This window comes from Coenobita brevimanus, chromosome 57 (genome assembly GCF_032717465.1).
Source record: "Coenobita brevimanus isolate Jiangsu-jjx chromosome 57, ASM3271746v2, whole genome shotgun sequence".
NCBI classification, from domain to species: domain Eukaryota; kingdom Metazoa; phylum Arthropoda; class Malacostraca; order Decapoda; family Coenobitidae; genus Coenobita; species Coenobita brevimanus.
Window position 1 is genome coordinate 19838751 of NC_137010.1, and position 26847 is coordinate 19865597.

The window sequence follows — 26847 nt, forward strand, 5'->3', positions numbered from 1 at the left end:
GCATCCCGACTCCATTATCTACCACCTCACGCGTGGCTGACTGGTAGGGTGCTGCATGCACTCCCTATACTGCACCTGGGCTTGGTATTTAACAAATTTGTCTGGAGGGTCGCAGGGTGCGCTCCCTATACATGTACAGGGGTTTTATCCGCCCCTGCGTGGAGTACAACTCTCATGTGTGGGGAGGCTCCCCACATACAGCTCTTCTCAATAGGGTGGAGTCAAAGGCTTTTTGCCTCATGAACCTCTTAACCGCGGGGCGTCACTTTCGTGACGCTTGGGAGCAAGGGATCATACCGCGGGGTGTCGCTTTTGTGATTCTGTGTTATTTTGAATTCACCCGGGCTTCCAAGTGGGGGCTTGTATCATCTATCAGTACTGCCATTGTCCAGCACTAGTCAGCACTCCTAATCTCATCTGTACTCCCATCCATTGTTGACAATTTAGCCATTTCTCCCCGTTCTTGACTCCCCTCCCTACCCCCCCCTCCATTACCCTATCCTCTCGCCTGCCCGGCCGTGCTACGCTAAGTAAATCTTCCCTAGAATTTTTCACTGATTTCATCCATTGAAATAAGCCCTATGTCCTATTCTTATACCAAATAATATATACAAGAAAGAAATAAGGTAAGTGAGAGTGCCATACACCTGGAATTGGCTAATTATCACCTGACAACACCTCACGTGCACTCGTTCGCTAATTTTCGCTGTTTATTTCCCCTTGAAATATGCCATATAATCTATTTTCGTAATAAATATACATATAAGGAGGGAAGGGAGAAGCCTAAGTGATATTTATATTCACCTGGAACTACCTAATTTATAATGTATTGTCTAGATTTCCTGCCAATCATTTCACTGCTATATATTAGCTGTGTCAAGAGGCTAACATTGGCAGTAATGAATTTCCCTAGGTAGGCCACCACCCCGGCCCACCCTTATCAGTTCACTCTCATCTTCCAACGTGGAGGTACGTCTGTTCGCTCTTGCTAGCTTCAGGGACTTTTCACCCCCATGCAAAGGGCCCTGTGACCTTTACCCCCTACTAAACCTCGTGTGGAAAGAGGTAAAGGGCTGACAATTAATAAAAGAGTGACTACGATCTTTCTATTGAGTAAAACAGTGCAAGTGGAATTGTAAATAATGTGTAAATAATGTGTAAACAGCAAGTGAAAGTAATGAATGTAAATATACGTGAACAGTGGAAAATAGTTTTATAAGTTACTTCAAGTGACAGTGCATAACACAGTGTAAATAAAATAGAAATGTAAATAACGTAAATAAAATAGAGAACATAAATAGAAATGTAAATTAGTATTATAAGAATACGAGTATATACCCTAGGAGTAATGAAAGTGAAAGTTTCACTCTAACATGTCTGAATACTATGAGTTATGAGAGTGAAGGTGAAAGTGACATTCACTCTCAATGCTAGTATACAGGACGAGAAAGTGAATGCTATGTATTTTACTGAAAGAAATTGAATCCCTACAGTGAGAATAAACTAATACTACTGAAGGAAACTTATGGATAAAGACTGTAGATATATATGTTATATAGTAATAGAAATATAAAGTGTGAGGGGTTTTATGAATAATAAATGACAGCGTACCAAGAGCGAACTAGCGCAAATGCGATGGTCAGACGCGCTCGTAATTATCATTGCTTTCACAGTGGGTTTATTTTTTTGGAGTATGGATCCCAAACTACTTGAAAATCATAGAGTTGTGTTTATAGTGTTAATATCTGGCTGTGGTAATCATATTACGGGTTGCCGGGAAGTGTAAAGTGGAGACTTCGTTACCCAACTTCAGAGGTCTCCACAAGTCCTACGGTAACCGACAAAGGCTCAACAAACATTCCAGGAGAAAGCTGAAGGTATGTGCCATAAGCATATATAATTTTAATATTCTAGGACTAATAACTGATTTTTGACAAATATTTTTTGAGAGTCTGTCGGAGCCCGAATAACCGCGCGGCACACGCAAAACATTGGTAAACATGCCCGGTGTAGGGGTTAACTCTCCTCCTCTTGCTGACTCCCTTCAGCCTCTGTCTCTGCACCGCACTGTTGCATCTTTATCTCTATTCTATCGCTACTTCAATGGTCATTGCTTCTCTGAACTGTCTGCATGCATTCCTCTACCTCTACGACGGGCGTGTAGCACCCGTCTAGCAGCAAACTCTCGTTCCTTTTCTGTCCAACTCTCTAATGCAAGAGTTAACTGTTACTCCCAGTCCTTCATTTATGCAACAGGTGGACTCTGGAACTGTCTCCCTCTGTCTGTATTTCCTGCTTCCTATGATCTCCAGTCTTTCAAACGCAGTGTGTCCAGGCATCTCAAAATGATCGGATCTTGAATTTGGCTCTCTCTTGCATTTTGCTTTTCTCTTGGAAGGAACAGTTTTGCTGGCTCATTGCCTTTGGTTCCTTCTTCCTCACACACACACACACACACACAAACGGAGCCTGGTTAACCCGCCGCGTGCCGGCTATTTTAAGCACTCTGGGTCACCCCAGTGCCGGCCTTTTTTTTTTTTTTTTTTTGGGGGGGGGCTAAAATGATAGATTTTGATGTGGAAACAACGAATTTTGCCATTAAAATGCTCACCGAGACTTGGAAATGAGTTTTATTGAGTCCTGCATACTTGTGTACAGGAATAGCCATTCTCTCACGCTCACCACATACATGAAAGCCGTTTTCTATGTAAGGTATACTCAGATATTTATGCTGGGAAGGTATAGCAATGTTCAGTACACTTTTCTGATCACTTATTACTTCAGCATCTATCACAATTTGCGTGTCTTTCTCACTGTGAATGCATTATCTTACACTTACTTGAAGATAGGTACAACCTGACTTCATAACGTACAGTCCTGGCACTTACAATAAGGTATTTACAACTTAGAAAATATTTACAACTTACACTTACATGAAAATATTTACAAAAGGCCTTCACAATGTACAGCACCGGGTGAGGCACACAGGCAGAGTGAGTCAGAGCAAGCGTGAAGAGGGGAGCGAGTGAGTGTATGGCCTTGACAGCCTGGGGGATGGTAGAGGAACAGTTACTTTACATGCCTGCCAATTTTTACCTGTGAATCTTGAAAAATGCGGTCACAGTGAAGGTTTTTATTTTAGACCGTTTTAAAACGGCTCTGGCACTGGCCGTGACATTATGTCAGACCGTTTTAAAACGGCACTGGCACGGGGCGGGTTAATGGGGTCCATTAAAGCAAAGTCTCACTGTATCACACTTCTTAATGCTAAATTTGCTTCTCCATTATTCAACTCTCCTTAGTTCACAATACAGCAAACTCAAAGAATAAAAAAGTTTCCAATACCTACCATCCTGAGTCATATATCCCTTATCCTTAAGGTCACTGATTTCAAATTGCTTGATTAACTTCGCTGCCTCGGTAACATCCATCTTGGCAAGGCCCTGGTTATGCTGCAAGAATGTCAACAGTTGGTCTGCACTTAGTAGCAACGTCTTCTCACTAGCGTATCTGAAGAATGTGGAAAATTATAACTTCGTCACTGTCATCATCACTGTACAATACTGTAATTCTTTTCCAGCCATATGGAAAAAGTTGGTAGGATTCAGACACAGAAAAAGGAAAACAGAAAAGTAAGAATAAGCTATCAACAGTGGGGAAAACAATAATTAATCTACCAACAAAGAGAAGAAGTATCATCATCATCATATCCTAATCCAATTTAAGTACACCTGAAAAAAGTGGGATGGATCCAGAAACAAGTCAGTGAAGTACAAACGACTCAACCCCTTCTTTACCGACCCCTCCCCCAAATGTAAACATTATGTTTACCCCCCATACCGACCTGATAGCTCCCCCTCCTGTAGTGTGAGGGGTAGTGTATATTTTTTGCCACGTCAAAACTATTCACTCTTTTTTATTTGTTTGTATACTGATGATCACATAAACCCAGCATGATGTTGGTAATAAAAAAATATTACTGTATTAAATAAATCATTACGGTATATAAGTTCACATATCTTATGCTAAAGTACTGTTACCCAGGTAACTACTGTACAAACTGGCTTGAAAAAAATGTCCTGCACAGATGGATGGCTTATTTATTTACCTTGTAAGCTAAGCATGAAGTGTGTGGACACACGTGATGGTGATGGTGACCTTGGCCCACTTGTTGCCGAGAGTGCAGCGTCACTAAGCTCGCTACTATTTTCCTCCTCCTTCCTCACTTACATCAACTTCTCTATCATTTTCAAGATCACAGTCATCTACTGACACATCAGACACTGCTGCATCATCATCTGACACATCTAATTAAATATCCTCATGAGGAATAAACTCGTCACTATCGAAATTTGCCAGAGATGCCATGAGAGAAAAATATCCTGTACACCCTCTCTCGTGGTCAAGTGTGTGGTAACTGACTCTCTCAGGAAGGCCAAGGGGTGTAAATTTTGCCACATGTCAGCAGAAAATAAAATACGATATCTGTAGTAGGAATTATAAATAAAATAATGATTGGTCTAAAAGAAGTTACATCACAGATGAGTGAGCAAGTCATTGGTGCCACCGCAACTCAGTCATGACGCATCTAATGATGTCAGAATTCGTCAGAACTCTGTCACAGTCTTTGTCGTCAAAACACAGAGCTGTTGCTAACACGAGGTCCTCAGAAACAGCCTTACCGGGCTACCCTGAGGCCCATAAGCTGCCATTCATTAGAGGGTGTACCAGCATACTGTACCATGGTAGCGGTTCCAGTGTCTCACGGGTGTTTACTGGTGATGTACGGGGGTGCATCAAAACACATTTTCGGTAAAGAAGGGGTTAATATCCTACCCCTATTTTCCACTTCTTGTTGTTGTTGATGTTGTTGAGTAACCACAGTCTGTCTTGCCAAGCAGACCCCTCTACAGTAAGCAAGCAATTGCCTCTGCAGGGGCATCCCATTCAGTGAGCTGATGCTCCTTACAAGAGATAGTGCCTAGCCACTGTGAGGTGCAGTGAAAAGTGTGTAAACTCAGTTTCTGGATGGACATTGCATCTGCACCTCTCCACCCAGTTAACAGGGGCATCCATAATATGGAAAAATTCTTACCATCCAGTATTATAAATGGTCTGCTGGGTTACAAGAAACCATTAGGCTTGTCACTCACTGTAGTTGCCTGAAGTTGAAGGAGTATAATGAGGTAACATAAAGGAGGGGAGAAAATAGGAAAAGAGGAGGGCAGACAGAAAATGAATGATAAAGGTGAAGGAAGGAGTGGGCAGAACTATATGAAGAAAGTGGATGATAGGTACCCCCGCCTGTGCAGTAATCCTGCCCACATTTCCCACTGATAAATGTGATAAGTAAGATCTGGAAATATGCAAGGGAAAACACACAATTAGGGAGAGCTGTTTAGCATGGTCCATACATCATGGTTCGCACATCATCACACTTATTGGTATCACTGGTATGCCATCACAATCCTAACTGTATCTACCACAAACACACTTGGTAAGTAGGACGAATAAATTAGGAAAAGCAAAGTTCTGTACAAGTATAAAACTATGGAAAGTCATGAAGTGTATAGTGGCATGGCCCATCCATACTTGGACATTCACACATTATATAAATCTATGGGTAACATTCCCTTCTCATTAATATCCAAACTCATTATTTTCCACTAATACATTGGGTAACCATGATCCAGAAATTAGGAAGTAGGCAGCACAAAAACAAAAAGTACAAAATGTCCAGTAGCATATTCGATACATCAACATACAATTTACCGGCTCTGAAGTATAGTAACTGAAGCAGCTAGTGCTGAAGTGATCAATATACCCAAGTTTCATGATAGTGTTAAAGTTCACTGACTATGACTCATGTTCCTCATTCTCATCATCATGTTTACTTAATCCTATAATTTCTTATATGAGGTTATCCTTGGAGAAACGCCAAATGAGCCATAGTCTAATCAATATACTGTACTGAGAAAACAGAGATTAGGAAACATTTTTTTTTTTTTTTTCCCAGTGCTGCTGATGTTCCTCCAAGGAGGATCATCATAATATAATGTGATGCACTCCATGGAGGGCTCCAAAAGCACCATGTATCAACAATTCATTACACTTACCCCCATTTTGTTGGTTTCAGTTCTGGTATGTTCAGCATTACTCCAAGGAGCACCTCATATCAAAGTCACTAAGACCAGATGGTTAGTTATGGAGTTAAGAGGGAAAAAAAAAATCACAAACATTAATCCTGGAGTTGCCATATAGTGTATCTGTCACTTCACTGCCAAGCTTCAATTCTTTTAAACCACATATTACCGAACTACAGTACAGAAACTGTTTCAGAACTCACTTCTTGTACAACTTCTCTATCTCTGGCATCTTGAGGAGGGCATGGTAAAAGTTGACAAATTCATTCACCTCCAGTACCTGTTCTCCATCCCTCTTTTGTTTGCTGGTGTTGGCTTGCTGGGGGTGGACAGAAACAAGTACAGTACTGGAGAGTGCATCATAATTATAACTAGCCTTATTTTATATCCTTTTATGTTATTAAGTCCATTTACTTTCCTGAAAAAATGCCCATTAAAGTTCAGCCATTACCTCTGTAGCTGATCTGTAGTTCCCCTCTGACTACAGTACATCACCAGACACCAGCTATAAGGCAAAAATTTTTATATTGGGAAAACATTCCTAATCTGAAATGAGGGCTATCTGTACCAAGAACACAACCATTACCATAACATGACCAAAATGGGAAAACATTCCTAATTTGAAATGAGGGCTATCTGTACCAAGAACACAACCATTACCATAACATGACCAAAAATGTACATCATAATAAAGCAGAAACAAATATCAAGCAGTATTACATAACTCTTATTTACTCTTAAACTCTGAGAGGTCTCCCAAAAGCTGAAGAAAATCATCTGAATGTAGCAAGAATAAATCTAGAACACATGTCACCAGACTGAAGGAATTAAGTTGCAAGCATATAATTAACCACTCAAATCCTCAGGATGGCATTTTTAGTTAAATATGGTGCAATCTCAAAGATCCAAACCTCTGAAGTTCAAATACTATAATTTATTAAATCTACCCTTTTCATTTTCCAAATTTAGCTCACAAATGACTGCAGACTCTATCATCAAAAACTGATGACTACTCTTCTCTGGTGCTGTCTGACCTTACTAGCAAATATCTGATGACCTGTATAAAAGTTTTAGCAATGTATCGGATACCAAATTTTAGAGCTCCGCGGAGGCAGAGGCGGAACCGAAATGCGGCTGCGGATAAAACTGTGGAGGTTAAGATATTAATTTTGGCGGACGCAGACACAACTGTGGATTATTTTTACCTCCATATCCACGGTTGTGGACACGGATTTTTTTTTACACGTATTACAGTACATTTATGCAGTATAAAGTGACGGGTTTCTTAACAATGACCTTTCCATTTCTCTCCGAGTACAGATTAGTTGATTTTCTGTCGATTTTGTCAGTTTCTAGGTCTCACAAGTGTACATCATAGTTGGGATTATACATTCGTTATATACTTTTATTTCATGCATACTGGCAAGCTACTTTTCATGATGCCTCAATGTTACCAAAAGCTTTTCCATCTAATTGTAATGCGTCTTTTTATTTCGTTATCATGGTCTTTCGTTAGTTTTAATATTAGCTCCAAGTAACTGTACGGCTTGACTTCTTCAAAAATTTCTTCCCTTATTCTGATGATGTTCTTTGGTGTATTCACATTAAACATTACGTTAGATTTACTCCGGTACATCTTTAGCCCTACTTTTAGACATTCTCTATTTAGGTCATTTCAATTTTCTTGCAATGTCTCTAATGTTTCTGATATTAGGACAATATCATCAGCAAGTCTTACATGGTTTAGGTTTTCTTCATCAATAGTTACTCCTTTCTTCTCTCAGTCTAGCCTTCTCGAAATACTTTCTAGGCATACTGAAAATAATTCTGGTGAAACTCTATCTCCCTGACACATGCCCTTCTCCACCTTGATTTTTTCCAGTTATTATGTAATTTAACTGTAGCAGTTCCCTCTTTATATATGTTTTTGAGCAGCTTTACAATGTTCTCATTTACTCCTTGTTCCCACTATGAATTTATAATTGCTATGTGCTCCACTAAGTTGAAAGCCTTTTCATAAAGAACAAAACCTAAGCACAATGGTTTATCACATTCTGTTGTTTTCTCAATTATAGTCTGTCTCAGGAAACATGAGGGAGAGAATTTTACAAAGCCTTTGCCAAAATCGGAACACGAGTGACCGTGTGAAGGATTAAGAGGTCCCCTCGGGGACCTTTCTCCTTCCCTCTTCCGTTTTCTTTCCTCTACACACACACACACACACACACACACACACACACACACATACACACACACACAAAATGCTTAAATAATAAAACAATGTGTATTACTATTCTTTATGAAAAAAAATGTTATGAATAAACATAAAGTGATTTACAATACTTTTACTGATCGAAGGATCAACAGTAGCATTTCCTTAATAAATATTCATTATACTCTAAAATTTACACTGAAAATAAAATTCTCTCTCTCTCTCACTTAATATTCATGTCTCCCTCATCTAAACCTTCTTCTTCACTGGTGGAATCATTCGCCACGTTAATGACGAATTCTTCAACCATGTGATTGCGCACAATGTCATTTCTAATATATTCCTGTTCTAGCTTTCTCGTATGCTCCATACATTTTTGCCAGTTTTCTGGTGTCCATTTCCTCACCGCATTTCTTGTGATTTCCTCCACCACACACATTGTCTGATTATTATTGGAATTCTTTTTACTTACTTCATCTTTCACTTGAGCCCATATAAGTTCTATTGGATTTAATTCACAGTGGTAGGGTGGAAGTCGTAAAACCTCATGTCCTTGGTCTTTTGCAATAGTGTCTATTTCACACTCTTGCCTGTCTTTGTTTCTCTCCACCAGATCTAGCAGCTCTAGTTTGGAGTGTTGTGGGTTGTGTTGAACGTTGTTCTCTCTCAGCCATTCTATTACAGTACAGTATTTCATTTTTACGGGAAGCCTGCGTTGGTGCTTTAATGAGGATCTTAGAGTGGTACGAAGCGTTGTCCAGAATGAGCAGTGAATGGGGAGGGATGTTTGGGAGTAACTGGTCTTCGAACCATGCTTTGAAAGTGTGGTGATTCATTGATTGGTGGTAACCTCCTCTGTTACCATTCTGAGATTTGAACATGTTCAAACCTCCACGCACGAATCCATCCTCTCCGCCTGCGTGTATAATGATAAATCTGGATCCTCTGCCACTTTTCACCTTCGGGCCCAGTTTTCCACCTGCAGTTGTCCAGCATTTATTGACACTCTCGTTTGGATTAACTCACGTCTCATCTATGTAAATCTCTTGCCGTGGGTTGATTGATTCTCTGTTTTCTTGTATTTTTCTTAGATAAACTGCTCGTGCCAAAGCAATATCACGTCGTTCCATCAGAATTTTTCGTCCTTCATCTGATTTCTTGAAAGTATATCCATTCTTTCTCAGGAGTCTGTGAAGGCTTGCTCTTGATCCCTTAAAATTAATCTCCTCCTTTACCTTCGCTAAAATGTGATCCAAATTCGGAACTCTGTCTCGTCATCTCCCAGGAGTCAGTCAGGAGGTGCTGTGACCTAAGATGCCAACTTACAAATTCTTGATGACAGGCGAATTAACCTCAAAAAAAAAAAAAAAAAAAAGGAATAATATGCTATTAAATCTAAATATACAACGAATAACTGGTCCAACATTTTTTGTTTATTTTTAGGGCTTTGTATAAAAAAAAAAAAAAAAAAAAAAAAAAAAAAAAAAGGTTGCATCCAGAAACAGGAACCACAGTTCATATTGACTTGTGAGCATAGCAGGTCACTTATAACCGTGTGTGTGTGTGTGTGTGTGTGTGTGTGTGTGTGTGTGTGTGTGTGTGTGTGTGTGTGTGTGTGCCTCTTGCCCTCAGGCCTTGTCCCTGGCCAGCCTGTATTCCCACAGGTCGTTAAGTCAGGTGCGTTCGGCCTTTGACAGTGACTCTGGAGTAAAATAGACGATATTCTACCCTCATCTTTCCTGAGTCAGACTATAGCTGATTCATTGTGTTTACACAATCAGTAGTCAAATACCCACAAATCATTACATATATCAGAAACATTATTCACCTCATATGCTTAATTCATGTCTATCATTCTTTTCTTCTTTCTGCCCTTATTGCCAATTTCTCCCCTCCTGCCCATCACTCTTTAGGTACTCTGCTTTGCATTTCCGGTGGCTTTACATCGAGTAACAAGCCAAGTGGTTGCCTGTAACTTAGGAAACCATTTACAGCACTGGGTGATAACCATACAACCAAATAATTGGGTGACATGGTGCCTACTATGGTGCCCCTGTTAGCTGGATGGAGAGATGCATCTGCAGCATCCACCCATGAACCAAACCTCCACATTAGTCCCTATTTCATGTTGTGACACGGTACTGTCAGCCACATGGGACATCAGTTCACAGCATAAGATGTCCCTACAAGGGCAACTGTTTGCCTGTAGTTGACGGGTCCACTTGATCCGACAGATTGGGGTTGCTTAAAGGCAACAGCTATAAAAAAGATTTAAAACAGTTAACAAGAGCACACCTCTACTCACATTAAATAATTTTTTAGCATGTGTTTTATCCATCTTGATGTTGAGCTGCTTTAGTAAGATGCAACACTCACTGAAGTTGAGGGAGCCATTGTTGTCCTTGTCTGCCTCCTCAAACTGTTTCCGCAGCCACCTGGGGGGAACAGTGAGGTCAAGCGCAGCTTCACAGATAAGCATCTCCATTATACAGTATAGGAAGTCGTTGTTATGTGTCCATGACTGTTCAGCAATATCAATCTTTTTCCGATATTTTTTACTGTAAACTGGAGGAACTGGTAAATCAACTATATAAGGCACTTTTTCTTGAATATGGACTTAACAACAAGCAAGGAGTATGGCACTCAGACTGCAATACCCACACATCCACCTACTGGTCTAAAGACCAAACATCTGACTTTGTCCTGTGATCGTGACCTTTGCCAACTGTTCTTAAAACCGAATTCCTTCATTTTTACTTTACCCTGAACCCACCCACAAGTGTTAACTCAGAAACTGTTTAAACTGACCTAACCATGTGACCTTGACCTCTGGCCTTTTATTTTTAAAAACTAGTGGTCAACCCCTTAGTTAAGCCTCAACCTTCCCAACAAATTTAGTCCAAATCTGACAAAAAAATGTTTTAGTTATTTTGTTCACACACAGACCACTACTGTACCAATTACTGTCCATATCAGTTTCATGCTAGCTATGTCTCATTAAGGACTGACATAATGGTAATTGCACGGGTGTTTTTATGACATGTCAAAGGATATTGTGAATAATCATTGTCTGTTTAACAGAGATGCCAGGCAGTCTAGTCGATTAAGGCACTTGTCAAATGTAGCTAATAACGGATCTTCAATCCATGACTAATAAAAGTTTCAATCCATGACTAATAAAGAGTTTCAACCCATGAGGTTGCCGAGGCTTATGTGCTTACATAAAGCCACTCCCGAATGAACAACTGGTCTTTCTTGCCTCAATCCCTCAACTCTGATGTGTGTTACAGACGACATTCTAGGCAGCCTGTGGACTGCCTGATAGAAGCTCACCCTGTATTTCAAATTTCTGCATTTCCTCATGGCACAAAGCAAACATTTATGCTTGATGAGCTGCCATACATGGGATGAGACTCAGCTCCTCTTTTACATCGCGGTCAATGGTGGCTAATTCCCACCTGCCTGGGTCTTTGTCAGGCAAAGGCAAGGTGTCCTCAGTTCATCACTAGCCCTAAACAGGAGGACCTAAATTCTCCCAGCTTGTTTCACGTGCAAGTGCAAAAGACTGATTTACTTCTGGATGGATTTTTACTAAGGTACAATACAGTTTCAGAAAAATTCTTTAAGTGAAAAAGTCGATTTTTCCTAGTTCCCCCTCATCATGTTTCCCTGACTGGCTGACAGACATGACGCAACCTATGGGTTCAATGTTCAGAATGAACAGCCTTGCCCTGGGCCCCTGTTTTCCTGATGGGGTTTCAGAGGTGTAATACCATAAAACAATAAAAAAATAAAATAAAAATTAACTGGAACATTACAATTACTACATGCTGAAGTACATGGCACCAGCACACTCACACATCATACTGTCTTTCCTCATGCAGGGCTTTGACAGACTGAACCAGGTGTGAGAGTCCAGCCACCCAGGCATCCCTCTCCTCCTCCGTTGATGCCACCAGGTCCAGCACCTCACGACCCCCAGCACCATGGATCACTGAGAAGCACCGGTTTTCCTCAAGTAATGGGTCCTCTCCTGCTGTAATACATGAAATTTGAGCTTCAGTTCATCTGCCTTCTCTCAGTAGACTTATCTTTCATTTATAGCTTATTTCCTGGTTCACCTATAAGCGATGGCTCCTCTCTCATTGTAGCACAAAAACCTGAGCTATTCGGTAAGTCCTAATTATATGTCACATGTTTTGATGTTCCGTTTTGCTATTAATCCTTCATTTTTTAATTATGTACATTTCATATTTAATCTTGCTACCTCCACATATCAGGTTGTGGAAGGGTAACAGAGACTGTTTCTAGTCCTATCACTATATATGATCTCTCCTATGCTTAACAATATCATCCATATGGAACATGAACTAAAAGAAAAAAAAAAAAGTTCTTCATGGGCAAAACAGGGCAAAGCCAAAGGAGATCTGTGCACTAAATTTACCAATCACCCTCAGTTTATACTACCAGCTGCATGGAAAGTTTTTATATTTAAAAACAATCCTTTCTTATGATGAAAAGTATCTGTAGTCTATCCAACATTACAGTATCTGGTGGAGGCTTACTTGCAGCTTATTTTCCATGGCTCAATGGCAGAATCAAACAGTACTTTGACTCTACATCCTTTCCACGGTACTTTTCCATGGCAAAGCATCATATTCTAGTGTTAACCTTTTAGCTCAGCATTCAAAGTGGAGAATGGCAATTTCATGTAAGGTTACAGTGGACAGAATAGAGGCTTCTCTCCTTCGAACAGGCAACCAATTGGAGAAAAAAGTGTCAATACTTTCTGCATGTGAAGCGAAAGAGAATTTTTACATTCGAATGAGGAGTTAATGAAAGTGTGGCGGATTTCACTGAAAAATCTGCTGAATGTTCTACTTTTCATTGTTCCTACTCAATTTTCTGGATCCTGATGACCACATTAGTATTTCAGTTAGAAAGATAGAAGGAATAATGAAGAATTAGCACCATGACAGTCATCTAGGATATCAATAAGTTGTAGGGGCCGACATAATGAGGAATGGAAGGGGGAAAGCTGCAAGACGTTGTTGGAATGTACATGGGCAATCGAGAAAATGATGACGGACAGCCATAGGGCAGTTACAATGAAAGCAGATGGGCTGAGGGTCATGGCTCATCAAATGACCATGAGTTAGGCGGGTATGACCCAAGCGAAGACGAGCAAGGATACTCTCTCATCGATAAATGGGGTGGGTTGATGTGTGCCAGGGAAGAACAAAGGGTTTAACACTATGAAGTCTGTTGTGAACTTGTTGGTTCCACAAGGATTGCCAACGATCATGGAAGAGACGGGTTAGAAAAGGGAAACAATTAAAGGCAGGGCGGGGGCAGAGGGAGGACCTAGAGGAGAAAGCACCAAAGTGTGCTGATGAGTCAGCTTGTTCATTACCTGTAATCCCAATATGGCTATGAACCCAGCAGAAATGAAATGGTCCCCCCCCCCCCAACTTACAGAAAGGCAGAACAGCCTCTCCTGAATTTGCGTGATTTGAGGATAAGAAGATGTGTAAGAAAGTGAGTGCACTGAGAGAATTGGAGAAAATAACAAAGGTGGAGGAAGAAAACCTAATAAGAGACTTCAGAGCAAAAAGAACAGCATACACTTCTGCAGTGAGGATACTTGCAATGGAGGTAAGTGTGCTTGGATGGAGGTGTCAGGGAAAACAACAGCATACCCATCACCAAGACAAAATTTATAGCCATCAGTAAAGATATGCATAGCAGAAGAGTGATAGGACACACGTTTGAGAAAAATGGAGCGAAGGGTATCTGGGGGAAGATAAGCTTTAGGACAAGGGAGAACAGAAAGGCAGAACATAGCAGCAGGCAGAAGCCAAGGTGGGTAGGAAACTGGACATAGTGGATGAACAGGAAGAAAGGCAAAATCAACAGACTAAAGAACAGTGGGGACCAGAAGGGGAATGGAAGAAGATGGAAGACTGAGTGAAAAGAGCACTGGAGAAGGCTAAGAGGATGGAGTAACTTATTTGTAGGGAACTGAAGGAGACGTGTACAGGACCTTATAATGAGAAGAGAATGATGATAAGAGAGGGAGGGAAATGCCTGATTCAGTACAAAGACTTGTAGTGGAAGACGACTGAAAGGCACCAATAGCTAAACGATGACCAGTGTGATGAACAGAATCTAGCTTTGAAAGAGTGCGAGTGGGGGCAAAAGAATAGGCTTGGCAACCATTATCAAATTTGGATAAAATAAAGACAGTGAAGACGAAGAAGTGTGACACGATCAACACCCCATGAAAGATGAGACAGCATTTGCTGCAAATGAAGATGATGAAGGGTGGAAGACTTGAGGGACGAAATATGCACATTCCAGTTCAACTGAAAGTCAAATGTGACGCCAAGAAATGTGGAAGAGGTTTGGTAGGGAAGGGGGATGTTATGAAAGTACAGAGAAGGCTGTGATATGGCTCACGAACATGTAAATGTTACTGCACAGGACTTAGATATAAAAAAACGAAACCCATGAATAGCAGTCCATGTGGAGGCAGCACTGATGGCAGAATGAAGGAGGGATTGGAGCTAAGGCAGATTTGAATCTGCAGTGTAAACAGCTAAATCATCAACATACAGTGAAGCCAAAACACAAGAGGGTAGAGAAGAGACAATGCCATTTATTGCAATAGGAAAAAGGGTGGTACTATGGACGCAACCTTGGGGAACACCCTCATGTTGGGTAAAGACACACGAAAGGCGGTCTCTTAGACGGACACGAAAGGTTCAGAGGAAAACACCTATGTTACCATGCACACCAAGGGAAGAAAGACATCGAAGAATATGATACCTCCATGTCATATCGTAGGCGTTTTCTAAATAAAACAAGATGATAATGACTGAATGGCAGAGTAAAAAAGCAGAGCGGATAAAGTATTTGAGTTTGAGGAGAGAATCTAAGGTCCTGCATGCTTTGCGATACCTAAACTGTAAAGGGGAAAGAAGACTACATGATTCACAGTCCCACACGAGTCGAGTATTCACCATCCAGTCAAGCAGTTTACATAGCTAGTCAAGGCTGTGGGACAATAATCTTGAGGATGGTGTCCAGGTTTAACACGTTTAAGAAATGGGAGGATGATCGCTGTATGCCAATCAGAAGGAAAGAAACCTTCAGTCCAAAAGTTATTATAAAGGGCTAAGAGAAAGGATGTGGCTTGTGGTGAGAAATAACTTAACATAGTGTAATGAACATCAAGTCCTTCACTTGTATTTTTACAGGATTTAAGTGAAGACAACAATTTGAGATGAGAGAAAGGAGCGTTAAGAACTCCCTCAGCTGACAACGTAAAAGAAATTGGTACGGATCCAGAATCAAATTTAAGGCAATGAAATTCTGGAGAGATTAGACCCACTACAACTAAAATAATTATCTAATGCATCTGAAACTAAGGAAGCAACAACTACAGACTGACCATCAATATGAAGAATCGAGGCTTGGGGTGGGATATGTTTGCCTGATAATCTACGAAGTTGGGACCAAACTGCTGCAATATTTGTATTTACAGAAACAGACGAAACATACGCCCATAGTCCTGAAACTGAGGGCAGAGGTTACCCTTTCCACACCCCGCTCGAAGTGGAAGCTCACACCATCAACTTAAGTGGTAATCTTGAAAGCATGAGAGCACACCCCTTTGTGTCAGAAGGCACAGCAAATAGCTGGCAACATTGATTAATTTTAAAATTTAAAATCTTAAAATAAAATAAAGCATATGACAGTTTATAAGATTGACATACAATATAATCTCTCAATGTTAGCAATTCTTACCTCTTTTATTATTAATGACTGGTATTTGTTCTTGAATACTCTGTGTAAGAGTATGCAAACAGGCTTTGGACCATAAGAAAAATTTGGTGTCAGGCATAGCCTCAAAGGGGTTCATTCGGTCAGTAATAAACCTATGAATACATCTTAGCTGGTCATACCGAGTCTGACTGCATTTCTGCCCCAAATGCTTGATTTTGCCATTTTTCCCACCCAGAACCCCCAAATCCCACCAGTTCCTCAAGACACTTGGGGGGGGGTTGAAAACCAACCACAAGCACCACAAGAAAAATACATTGCCAAGCCAACACAGAATAGTGTGGACTTGTAAAAGTTTACCGAACGCAAACTTGAGACTTGTAATTCGCACTAACTGGATGTGCATGATTCGCCTGTCTAGGTAGTACTCACCCATTCTTTACTGTAGGAATTATTTCATGAACTAATCAAACTAATTATAAAAGTATCACGCACCATATATTATAAACCGCTTAGCAGAAATAGTGAAAAATAAAATGAAAGAGGATACAGTATCTCATCTTTGTTTTCATCTCATCGTAAATTAACCATCTCACGAGAAGAGGCGCTTTTAAAACAATAAAAATATAAAATGCCTAATTGTTTCTTTACACAATGATTTTATCATTAAATTAAAATTCTCATCACACACACCATAGGGTCCTTCAAAATCTACTGTACACAGTTTTCTTTGAACAAGGCTGTTATAATATGTCAAAGGGGCATGCGATGGGGTGCTATAAGATTCCTTGCGGATTCCAGCACTACACTGGGGATAATTCTCTTCTGTTCACTGGGGAACACTCTCCCTTTTGTGCTTAAGATTACCAAAAGATACAGATGGGGCAAGGTGAATGCCTGCCTGCAGTTTAAGACTACGGCTATTAGTCTCTCCAACTAGAACATTTAACCTGACGGATGGTACGACAGAAGGTAACGAAAGCTAGGCAAAATATGAGGAGGCTACGAATCCAATCAGGGGTGGACTGTCTGTGACAAAAACTTTTCCAGGCGGCATGTTTCACACAATGAGATCATGAACAAGTAGGAGTCCACCAGTGAACACGTTTGGCAGTAGATGGTCGTGTATCACGGGGAATGGCAGTGAGAGCAGCACTTAAAACCGGGACAAGGAAGATGGACAACATATCTTGTGCAGACGAAATGGATGTGGAAGTGCCTCCCAGTCAGCAGCACAGAACTGCCAACAGGGGGGACAAGGGAGAGAACAGTAAGAGGCCAAACAGAGTCTGATGGGGAAGTGATCACTAGAAAGATTGTTTCCTAATGCCAACTGATGAAAATGGAAAGAAACTGAAAGTAAACAATGGGACAGATCCAAACAAGACAGGGAATGAGTAGAGAGATCAAAGTGGGTAGGGATGCCAGTGATACTGATAAAAAGATCTTGAAAAGCAAGAAACTGTTCTAATAAGCATCCTCTAGTGGTGATCACAGTCACCTCACAGGGAATGCTGGCAACTGAAGCCACCAAGAAGAAAAATCAGAGAAGGAAGGGAATGAAAGGATGAGACAGAAGTCAGGAAAATCAAGAGGGAGAAAAAGGAGAGAAACAGAGAGAGACAACAGTGATCCACTGATGAAGAACGATAAGAGCAGAAGTATGAAGGATGGAAGAAAAAATACAAAGAGATTCAAAGGGGACATCATTGCAGATAAGATGGGCAGTGTCATATGATGGAGGGGATCCAAGAAAAATATAGCCAGGAATAGGAACTTGGGAAGTATGAAGAAAGGTTTCTTAAAGAGGAGGATATAAGAAAACGAAGATCCATATGATGGGTACGGAAGCCTCTTATATTCTACTGAAGGAGTGCCATGACTATGGAGAATCAGTGTGGGAGGAGTGCAGAGATTGTTTATGGTGTTGATGGAGGGAGTACCCAGGAGGCATATGTAAGTCATGAACGGAAGAGATCAGGGAAGACAGGGAGGGTGTAGTTATCACAGAGGAGGCAGGTGGTTGAATAGAGGAAGAGTGGGAAACAGAAGAGAGGGGAAGAGGAGGTGTGGGAGAGGTAGAAAGAATGGGAGGAGAAGGTTCAGGAGAGGTTTGAGGAATGGGAGTAGAAGGGAGAGGAGAAAGGGGGGGAGGGAATGTATTTCCGCAGTGACAAGGGCAGGCAAGGAAGAGGTACGTTGAAGATAACTGATGGTACTTCGCAGGGAATCTGCTTCCACAGGAAAGGACAAAGGCTGAATGCGAGCTGGTGACATAGCATTATGATAACTGATGGTACTTTGCAGAGATTCTGCTTCCACAGGAGAGGACAAAGGCAATGTTGTTTGGAAGGCACATATTGAATAAATGCTAAATGGCCCCGGAATAAAATTAGCAACTCATCAATAACCACTTTCTGAAACGGCAGGAAAAGCCTGAGAAATGACTCCTTCAGCATGGTAAGAAGTGGCCTGATCTTCCATAACCTGTTATTTGGGGCTAGGCCATAGCTCCTGTTGAAGTGTAGGAACTTGAGAATGGCCAAGTACCTGTCCCGGCCCATACATTAACCAAAGACAGGTGTGTGTAAGATTTCATCCACAGACCAATAATCATGAATGACATGCTTCTTTACATGTGCCATTATCATCGTCAGTGCAAGCCACACATACATTTCCCCCGCCTCCACTACCCTCCATTCTTTAATTTTTCTACTCTGGGACACGGACACATCAAGCCACTGAACAGATATAGCCTGGTGAAAGTTTATCTCCTCCACCAGGTACTGCATAATTGTTGTGGTAAATATTGCTTGAAAAAAGGACAGGATGGCTCGTTCTCCTGCCCCCAGGTGCTACCTCTGAACAATTGCCCCTGTCACATCAAAAGCATGCAGGATAAGCTGAAAGCCTTAACCCTCCTCCCACACAAAAGTGTCAAGACTGCCAACACCGTGGCTGCTCAGGCATGATGTGGCAGGAATAAGGCACTTCTTGGCATTAAGAGGATGCCCATGACCACGGGCAATGGAGGGGAGGGGAAGGAGAGGTGGAGGTGGAGGAGGGGGAAGACGCAGGTGATGACTCATCTGCAGCAGGGACTCCCTGCGGTGATGCTGCCTTGCCATGTTTCCTAGCTGCTGCTGACGACCTCGTTACCCTCACATATGAAGGGCCAGGTTGTGGGGAAACGGCCCTTGAGGTGCTACATTGTGGTGATGAAGGTCGTGAGGGGGAGGGAGAGAGAGCTTCATGCTTGGAGCATGGTGACGATGCGTCGATGGCGTTGATGTAGCATGTGACAGTCATCATCATCACCATCTCCTTCACTCACCACACTTCCTGGTGCACCCTTCTCTTCACCTGTAACAAACACGTCACTGTCGTATGCCTCTCCAGCCTCATGAAGCAATTGTAGGTCCTCATCTGATATGTTTGAGGGAGAAGGGGTGGGCACACCTAACACCTTGCTCTCAACGTGATAACTCCCACCATTTTCAGATGAAGTTTCACCACTTTCGGCTAGAGTTGACACAGTATCCTCCAATATACATCCTACAGCACTGTCACTAAGCCCTTTCCTTGCATCCTTCGGCAGGAGTTTGGATGGACTGGAAGATGCAAGGGGGCCGCGGGCAATGGGAACAGAATTGGATGAGGAGGATCCTGAAAACGTTGTACTACACCTGGCCACGGCACAGGAAGGACTGAGTCACGCACCAGTGGAGTAGCAGGAATATGTCAACACCCTTCGGTGGCAAGATAAATTGGCGTCCGCTTCAAACAACGGCGCGAATCAAGTGTGGCTATAGTCGTAATCCAGCGTTCCCGATCCACAAACTTTGCATTGGATATAACAGTCATCCAGCGCCTTGGGGTTAATGGACGATACAGTCTTAAGCAAAACATGTATATAAAACTGGGAATATTGAAAGATTTTTGTAATGCATATGGTATGAGAATAAACAATGAGAAAACTAAATTTTTTGTGATTAATGGTAAGGGCAGGGATGGGGAAACGTTTCACATGGATAAGTTGGCTGTAAAGCACTGCACGAGGTATGTGAACTTAGGTTCACCATTTACGTCCGATGGTTCTGTGTCTGCCGCGGTTAAAGTGCACGCCAAAAACAAACTGTGTCACGTATTTAAGTCTGTGTCATTCATAAAAAGAACAACAACGTGCCATTTACTGTGATACAATGGGTGTTTGATGCAACGCTCACGTCCTCCCTCATGTACAGTTGTGAGCCATGGGTGGGTGCTGATGTTAAGCCTGTCATCAAGCTTTATAACTGGGCACTGAAGCAACCTTTAGGGGTGAGGAAGACAACTTCTAATCTTGTATGCTATGCTGAAACGGGCTACCTGTCACTACCTGACCTTGTGAAATACAGGCAACATTAATTCCTTCATAAATTGTGAGAAGAAAGATCAAATATGGATGATATTCACTGTCACTCAAAATAAAGGTGGTCACCAACACCAACACAGGGAGACACCTATGTGGTCTGATACAAGACCAAGTGCCACATATTGCTGTACTAATAGAAAAAGTTCGAAATTTATAGATGAGTCAACTGCATCGAGATGTAACATGTACAAAGATATTAACCTTACCTTAGCGACACGTGAGAATTACTCACAAAAACATGCAACTGATGAGTTCTACAGGCTAGAGTTCAAGAGGTTCCGAGTATCGGATCAAAGCCTATTGGTTGAGACAGGGCCCTGGAACAGATGCAAGTGTGGCTGTCTAACGGTGGAGGACCGACTGTGCAGCTGTGGCACAGTGCAGACTGACAGGCACTTAGCGGAGGAGTGTGTCCTCACCCAAAACCTCAAAAGCAGATATTATTACAACACTCCTCAAAATATCTTTTCTGATTTTACATATGAGATAATGTGTAAAATTTATCCATGATGTACAGTATTTTATGTGTATAAAAGAATGTGTCAGTGATTAATGCTTTGTATAAGGTTCAGAGATATAATGCCGGTTTAGATAAATATTTTGTTGAAAACTGTACATCAGGGGTAATGAATTTTAGATAAGCTGTTCACTTAAAGGTTTTTCATTCATTCATTGCCAGACGCCATGTATCCCAGACGGGGTGGCCAATGGCTTAGAGTTAATTGTTTTACAGGGAGGGGCACTAATCCTCCACCAACCCCACTTGACACGTAGGGATGCCAACAGCATCTGGTGTTCCCAGGCGGTCACCCGTCCAAGTACTAACCAGACCCAACGTTGATTATTTATGATAATTATTATTATTACTGTATTGTGGACTGCAATTACTTACATAACATATGTAGTATGTATTTTGTTGTTTATCAATATTGTATTCTGTGATCATAATTACTGCAAGCTGTGGTCAATTGTGTATCTTTATCTTTATCATACGAGATGCCATGCGAGTGCTCCAAGAGATGTGCTTGTTGATGGGCTTCTTGGAGGGTAAGCCCTGTTTTCCATCGAATATGGGACACTTCAGTTCAAAGACATAAGCAGGGCATTTTCTGTAGCAGGCTGTACAATGCCCCCCACAGTTCAAGCAGGACTGGAAGGTCACTACAGAAGTGGACGCTGGGTGTCCAGCTTGCACAAAGCTGGGGCAAACAGCCTGTGACCAGCAATACTTTCCTGGCTGGCCAAAATGCCAGCAGGAAGTGTGCTGACAAGGGGGAGAAATGTATTCTTCAACAGAGAGGACTGCACCTCCAATGATAATGAAGGAGGGAAGATCTCTGGACTGAAATAGTATTTTGGTGATGTTGGCTGGTTGTTGGTGGTGTCCTCAGGGAGCACTGGACTGAAAGGATCCGGTCATTTTATTAAGAGAGAATGAGTAAGTTCCTATTTCCAAAAGACAAGAAGAGGGAAGTGGGGCAGTGCCTGTTGCTGAATTCAACTGTACATCCAGAGAGACAGAGATAGGATTGCCTGATGGGTTAACTAATAGTATGGCTTTTTCTGGTTGAGCTGCATTTTGTACTCTGAGGAGACCAGAACCATTGGGTCGTACAGAGAATGTAATAACGGAGCATACTTGTCATAACAGTGAAAGGTGAAGCAAGAGGTCATTTGTTTGGGAACTGATGTTAAAATATTGAGACCAGGTCCAGGGTCTAAAAACTGAGGTGGTGAAGACAGGGTTAGTGAGTCGGGAAGCAGTGTGAGGATGGGACAAGGAAGCCAAAGAAACAGGACGAGTAGATGGAGGTGGAGGCAGAGGCAGATAAGGTTAAAGAGTTACTATAGAAGATGAACAGGCAGATAAGAGTTGGACATGAAAGACTCTGTGAGGTAGGATATAGTGTAGTTAAGCAGGATGAAACAAGCAGAGAAACAGCGGAAAGAACTAGAGAAATACCAGGAAGAGATGCCGGAGTCGCCATCAGTTAAAAAAAAAAAAAAAAAAAAAAGGAAGAACCAGGGGAAGGGGAACCAGAAACAATTACAAAAATTTCCTTTGGGAAGGGAAAGGCTCACCATGACTGTTGAAAAGAAAGTATTGTTTGGATGGAACCTGGACTCCAGAGGTCCGGCAAATGACCCACATAGGAATCAAGCTCCAAGCATGCACTCCCTAGGCTACCCAAAAGGGAATAGCAATACCGTGTGGGAGAGCAAAGCCTCCCAGCACAATGATGGGCCACCAACTATTGGCTAAGAATCCTACCACCAAGCAACACCATTGGAACCAAAAGCTGCAGCTCAGCAGCAGTTCCGCCCCTGCAGAAGTCCACACACTGGGGTAGTGCTGAACCACCATGATCCCTACAACTGGCTGGACAAACAGCCCATGGAAACACCCTAATCCTTCCTGTTGCAACTTACTAAAGGTCATTAATGAGAATTTTAATGAATGTGGAAAATTCCACCCTAATTAAAGCCAGGCAGAATAGAAAGGATAGGAGAAAAAGAAGGAAGAAGCAACAGTAGAAGAAAAGAGCCTTGCAAATTGATTGAGGCAGCCAGGGACCCAAGGAGAGGGGAGAGAGTAGAGCAATGTATTGTACAGACGTAAGTGCAGCATCCACCAAGCAACCAAATTTCCACAAACCGTGGAGTTCATTAAGGTACCCTGCTATGGGTCCTCTACACACTGTCCCAATCAATGTCTCCGAAGCTCCCCCACGACAACAATGAGTAAGGAAATGGGGGTATTTCTGTGGGACGCAGGATGTTCATGATACTGAAGATGATCTGCTTATGCTGATGATCTCATGATTATAACAATGCTGATAAACTAATAATTAAGATGATATGATGATGTTAATGCTTTCACTCACAGCACATCCGATCATTCACTCCTTCACAGCACAGAGGCATGTGTCACCATTGGTTTACTTATTGCAGCATCTCTTGCTACCTCATTAGGTCATCTGCCAGCACCTCATCTCATGTCCTCCAAGGGCAGTCTCTCCTCCTATCCACATTCATAATCATCTGGTGTTATCCTGATATGCATATATGTGCATCCACAGTAACAAAAGGGTTCATGAAGATCGTTCACATCCAGATATGTTTGGGGCTGCAACAACAAGAACTACTAAAACAACAACAAAACAACAACTAATAATAATAATAATTATAATATATAATATATAATAATAATAATAGTAATGAATGATGATGATGATAATACAGTAATAATAATAATAAAAATCTTGACTAACAGGATATTTTTTAAATTAATAAAATCATCTAGCATTAGCCTCAATAAAGTATCAAATGGTGTAAAGCATTAAACAGGCTCAACAATGCAACATTTTACTGTGCACTAAGTCACTTAACAAATACACCACCTGCACTAAGTTTGCACATATTTTTTGGTGTATTTTATATGTTGTTCAACTTCACCGTATCATTCTTAAGTCCCACTTCTCATCTTCCCTCCCTAACTTCCTCCCACTTCTCTTTTTTTCCTCCTTTCCCTTCCTCTTCCTAATTCTCACCTGATGCCTTCTCCTTCAGCTTCTCAGAATGGCTGCTGACCTTGTTGAACGTATCTGTGCGCCAGCCTTCACGCACCTCCGTAATTTCCAATAGCGGAACTGTAGAGGGATCATATCAAAACATGCACATTGTTTAGTCATGTTTCTTACGAAAAACTGTAAATTATGAACTTAAGTACTGTAGCTTCATTCTAACAGCCTAATTCTAACCTTAGTTTTCCATCTATCCATTTGTGTTATGTCTACCAACTGTAATCATCTATCTTTTGTCAGACAACTAATACCTAATGTAACTTAAGAGTTCAATCTAGTGTATCCACCTACCCATCTATCAATTTACTTCCACAAAACTAATTTCAGGGTATATTCAGGGTGGCTACTACTTACCTAAATGTGTATTCTAACAACTTTTTTATTACTGTAATTAGTACTTGTTGCATATATTAAAGACTCACATATTTCATCCTGCAACAGCCAGGTTATTTTATTCATCCTAAAAGAGGGATCTTCAAGTGAAAAGATTGGAAACAATTTTTATTAAACCCTTTAGTACTGTCACTTTTTTTTTTTTTTTTTAAATGCAATATTCATGCTGCCACATGACACCTTTATTTAGATTAGGGGAGAGCTCTTGTACTGAGTTCTTAACCATCGAGAACCTCCTCTAAGGTGAATATTATCGTCACGCAGCAGCTTAAAGAAAATAATAGAGGTCACCATACTGAAGGACTTGATTGGAAACTTGTTACTAACCCCTCCTACATGAGAGGTGTCATACAAGTTGAATAACCTTGCCTGGCAGCAGCATAAAAATATATGAAAAATGCCATTGTGCTGAGTATTTGCATCTAGTCATTTTGTTCCTAGCTCCTTTAACTTCAAAAGGATATCATGACCAGCAATATTACAGAAAAGCAAAGCCATATGAAGCACTGCCAACAGCTGGCTTAAGTTACAAGCAATGTGAAGGACAATTAACACCTTTAGTACAAGAGGTTTCTCCTAAGCTGAAGAAAATCGCCTGGCTGTAGAAAAAAAAAAAATAAATAACATCAATGCTGTACTGAAGGTGTTAACACAAAGACACTGGAATACAGATGAAAGATAAGCACTAGGGCAGAAGCTCTGTTAATATTTGCTGTTGGACTTGTGACTAAGTTTGACTTTCAACTGCAATTGTCCATCAACATAATCTACCCACCTACTTTGCTATCTCTCAGTATGATATGTAACACTTCAGTTATACAGGTTAAAAGCTTAAGTTATTATCCTGTTAAGATACCCATAGAGATATGTTAAAGAATAATTAAATAATCTGCCTGTCGAATTATATATCTTTAAACATGCTGATGTAAATAAGGTTTGTCAGAACAAAATCAATCAATCTTTTATTCTTAGATAAAAATTATCATCAACTAGCTTTTGCTAAAGATATCATTACTGATCTTCATCAACAATATATTTGTCACAATATCACTCTTACAACAAAACTCCCGCTCAATGATATTTGCTGGGCAATACTGGATGGTATACTAAATTTGCATCTACTACTGATCCTCAGTCTGTCCAAATGTCATAGAGAGGGCAGAAACAACTCTGTAAGTCAAGTAATAAAACAGTCATGCACTACACATATCAGTACACATGCCCATGCAAAGATGTTTCCTTATTCTGCATTACATTAAGTTGTACATGCTATGATGAGACTGTTCATGTAGCTCATTGACAAATGATCACTGCAAAAACTAGTCAATACATATGACCAATATGACACCTACAATGACAGACTGCAAAAACTATAGGGGATGTATAATTAAGGCTGATACTAACAATAACAAATAATCACTGAAAAAAATAGAGAGTATGCATGGTTAATGCTGATATCTACACTAACAGATGATCACTGCAAAATCTAGGGAGTATGTATGATTAATGCTGATAATTACACTCACAGATGATCACTGAAAAACCTTGGGAATATGTATGATTTGTGCTGATATCTACACTAATAGATGATCATTGCAAAATCTTGGGAGATGTATGATTAATGCTGATATATACACTAACAGATCACTGCACAATCTTGGGAGTATGTATGATTTGTGCTGATACCTACACTAACAGATGATCACTGCAAAGACTAGCTGGCATATATCATCAACATTGAAATCTACACTAACATATAATCAGTGCAAAATCTTGAGTATGTATGACTTACAATGTTATTTACACTAACTGATGATCACTGAAAAACTTGAAAATATGTACGAAATGCTGAAAGTATGTATGATTAACAAAAAACTTGAGGGTGTGTATGATTAACATGGATATCTAAACTAATAAACTCTCATCCTTTTTCTGTCCAACTCTCTAATGCAAGAGTTAACTGTTACTCCCAGTCCTTCATTTATGCAACAGGTCAACTCTGGAACTGTCTCCCTCTGTCTGTATTTGTTACTTCCTATGATCTCTAGTCTTTCAAATGCAGTGTGTCCAGGCACCTCCATTTGGTTCTCTTTTGTATTGTTTTTGTTTTTTTCTTGGAAGGAACTGTTTTGCAGGCTTTGAGGCTCAGCTTTTGGTTCCTTCTTCCTCATTTAAAAAAAAAAAAAAAAAAAAAAAAAAAAAAAAAAAAAAAAAAAAATCACTGCAAAAACTAGTAGATATGTAGGATTAATGCTGATACTTACCACTGCTAAAACAAAAGGACACTGGAGAGGTACTGCATGAGTTCTAAACCTA

The 26847-nt window shown here is 40.8% G+C and overlaps 1 protein-coding gene across 1 annotated transcript in view; it reads right to left on the minus strand.

Moving 5' to 3' along the window:
* LOC145402111 (1-phosphatidylinositol 4,5-bisphosphate phosphodiesterase delta-4-like) overlaps positions 1–26847 on the minus strand; it is a 218529-nt gene that overhangs the window by 107133 nt on the left and 84549 nt on the right. The window contains exons 3-7 of the mRNA XM_080274229.1: positions 24106–24204; positions 12214–12391; positions 10661–10790; positions 6347–6462; positions 3350–3510 (exon numbers count right to left, since the gene is read on the minus strand). Of these exons, the coding sequence (XP_080130355.1) occupies positions 3350–3510; positions 6347–6462; positions 10661–10790; positions 12214–12391; positions 24106–24204 (684 nt within the window). The remainder of the gene's footprint in view (positions 1–3349; positions 3511–6346; positions 6463–10660; positions 10791–12213; positions 12392–24105; positions 24205–26847) is intronic.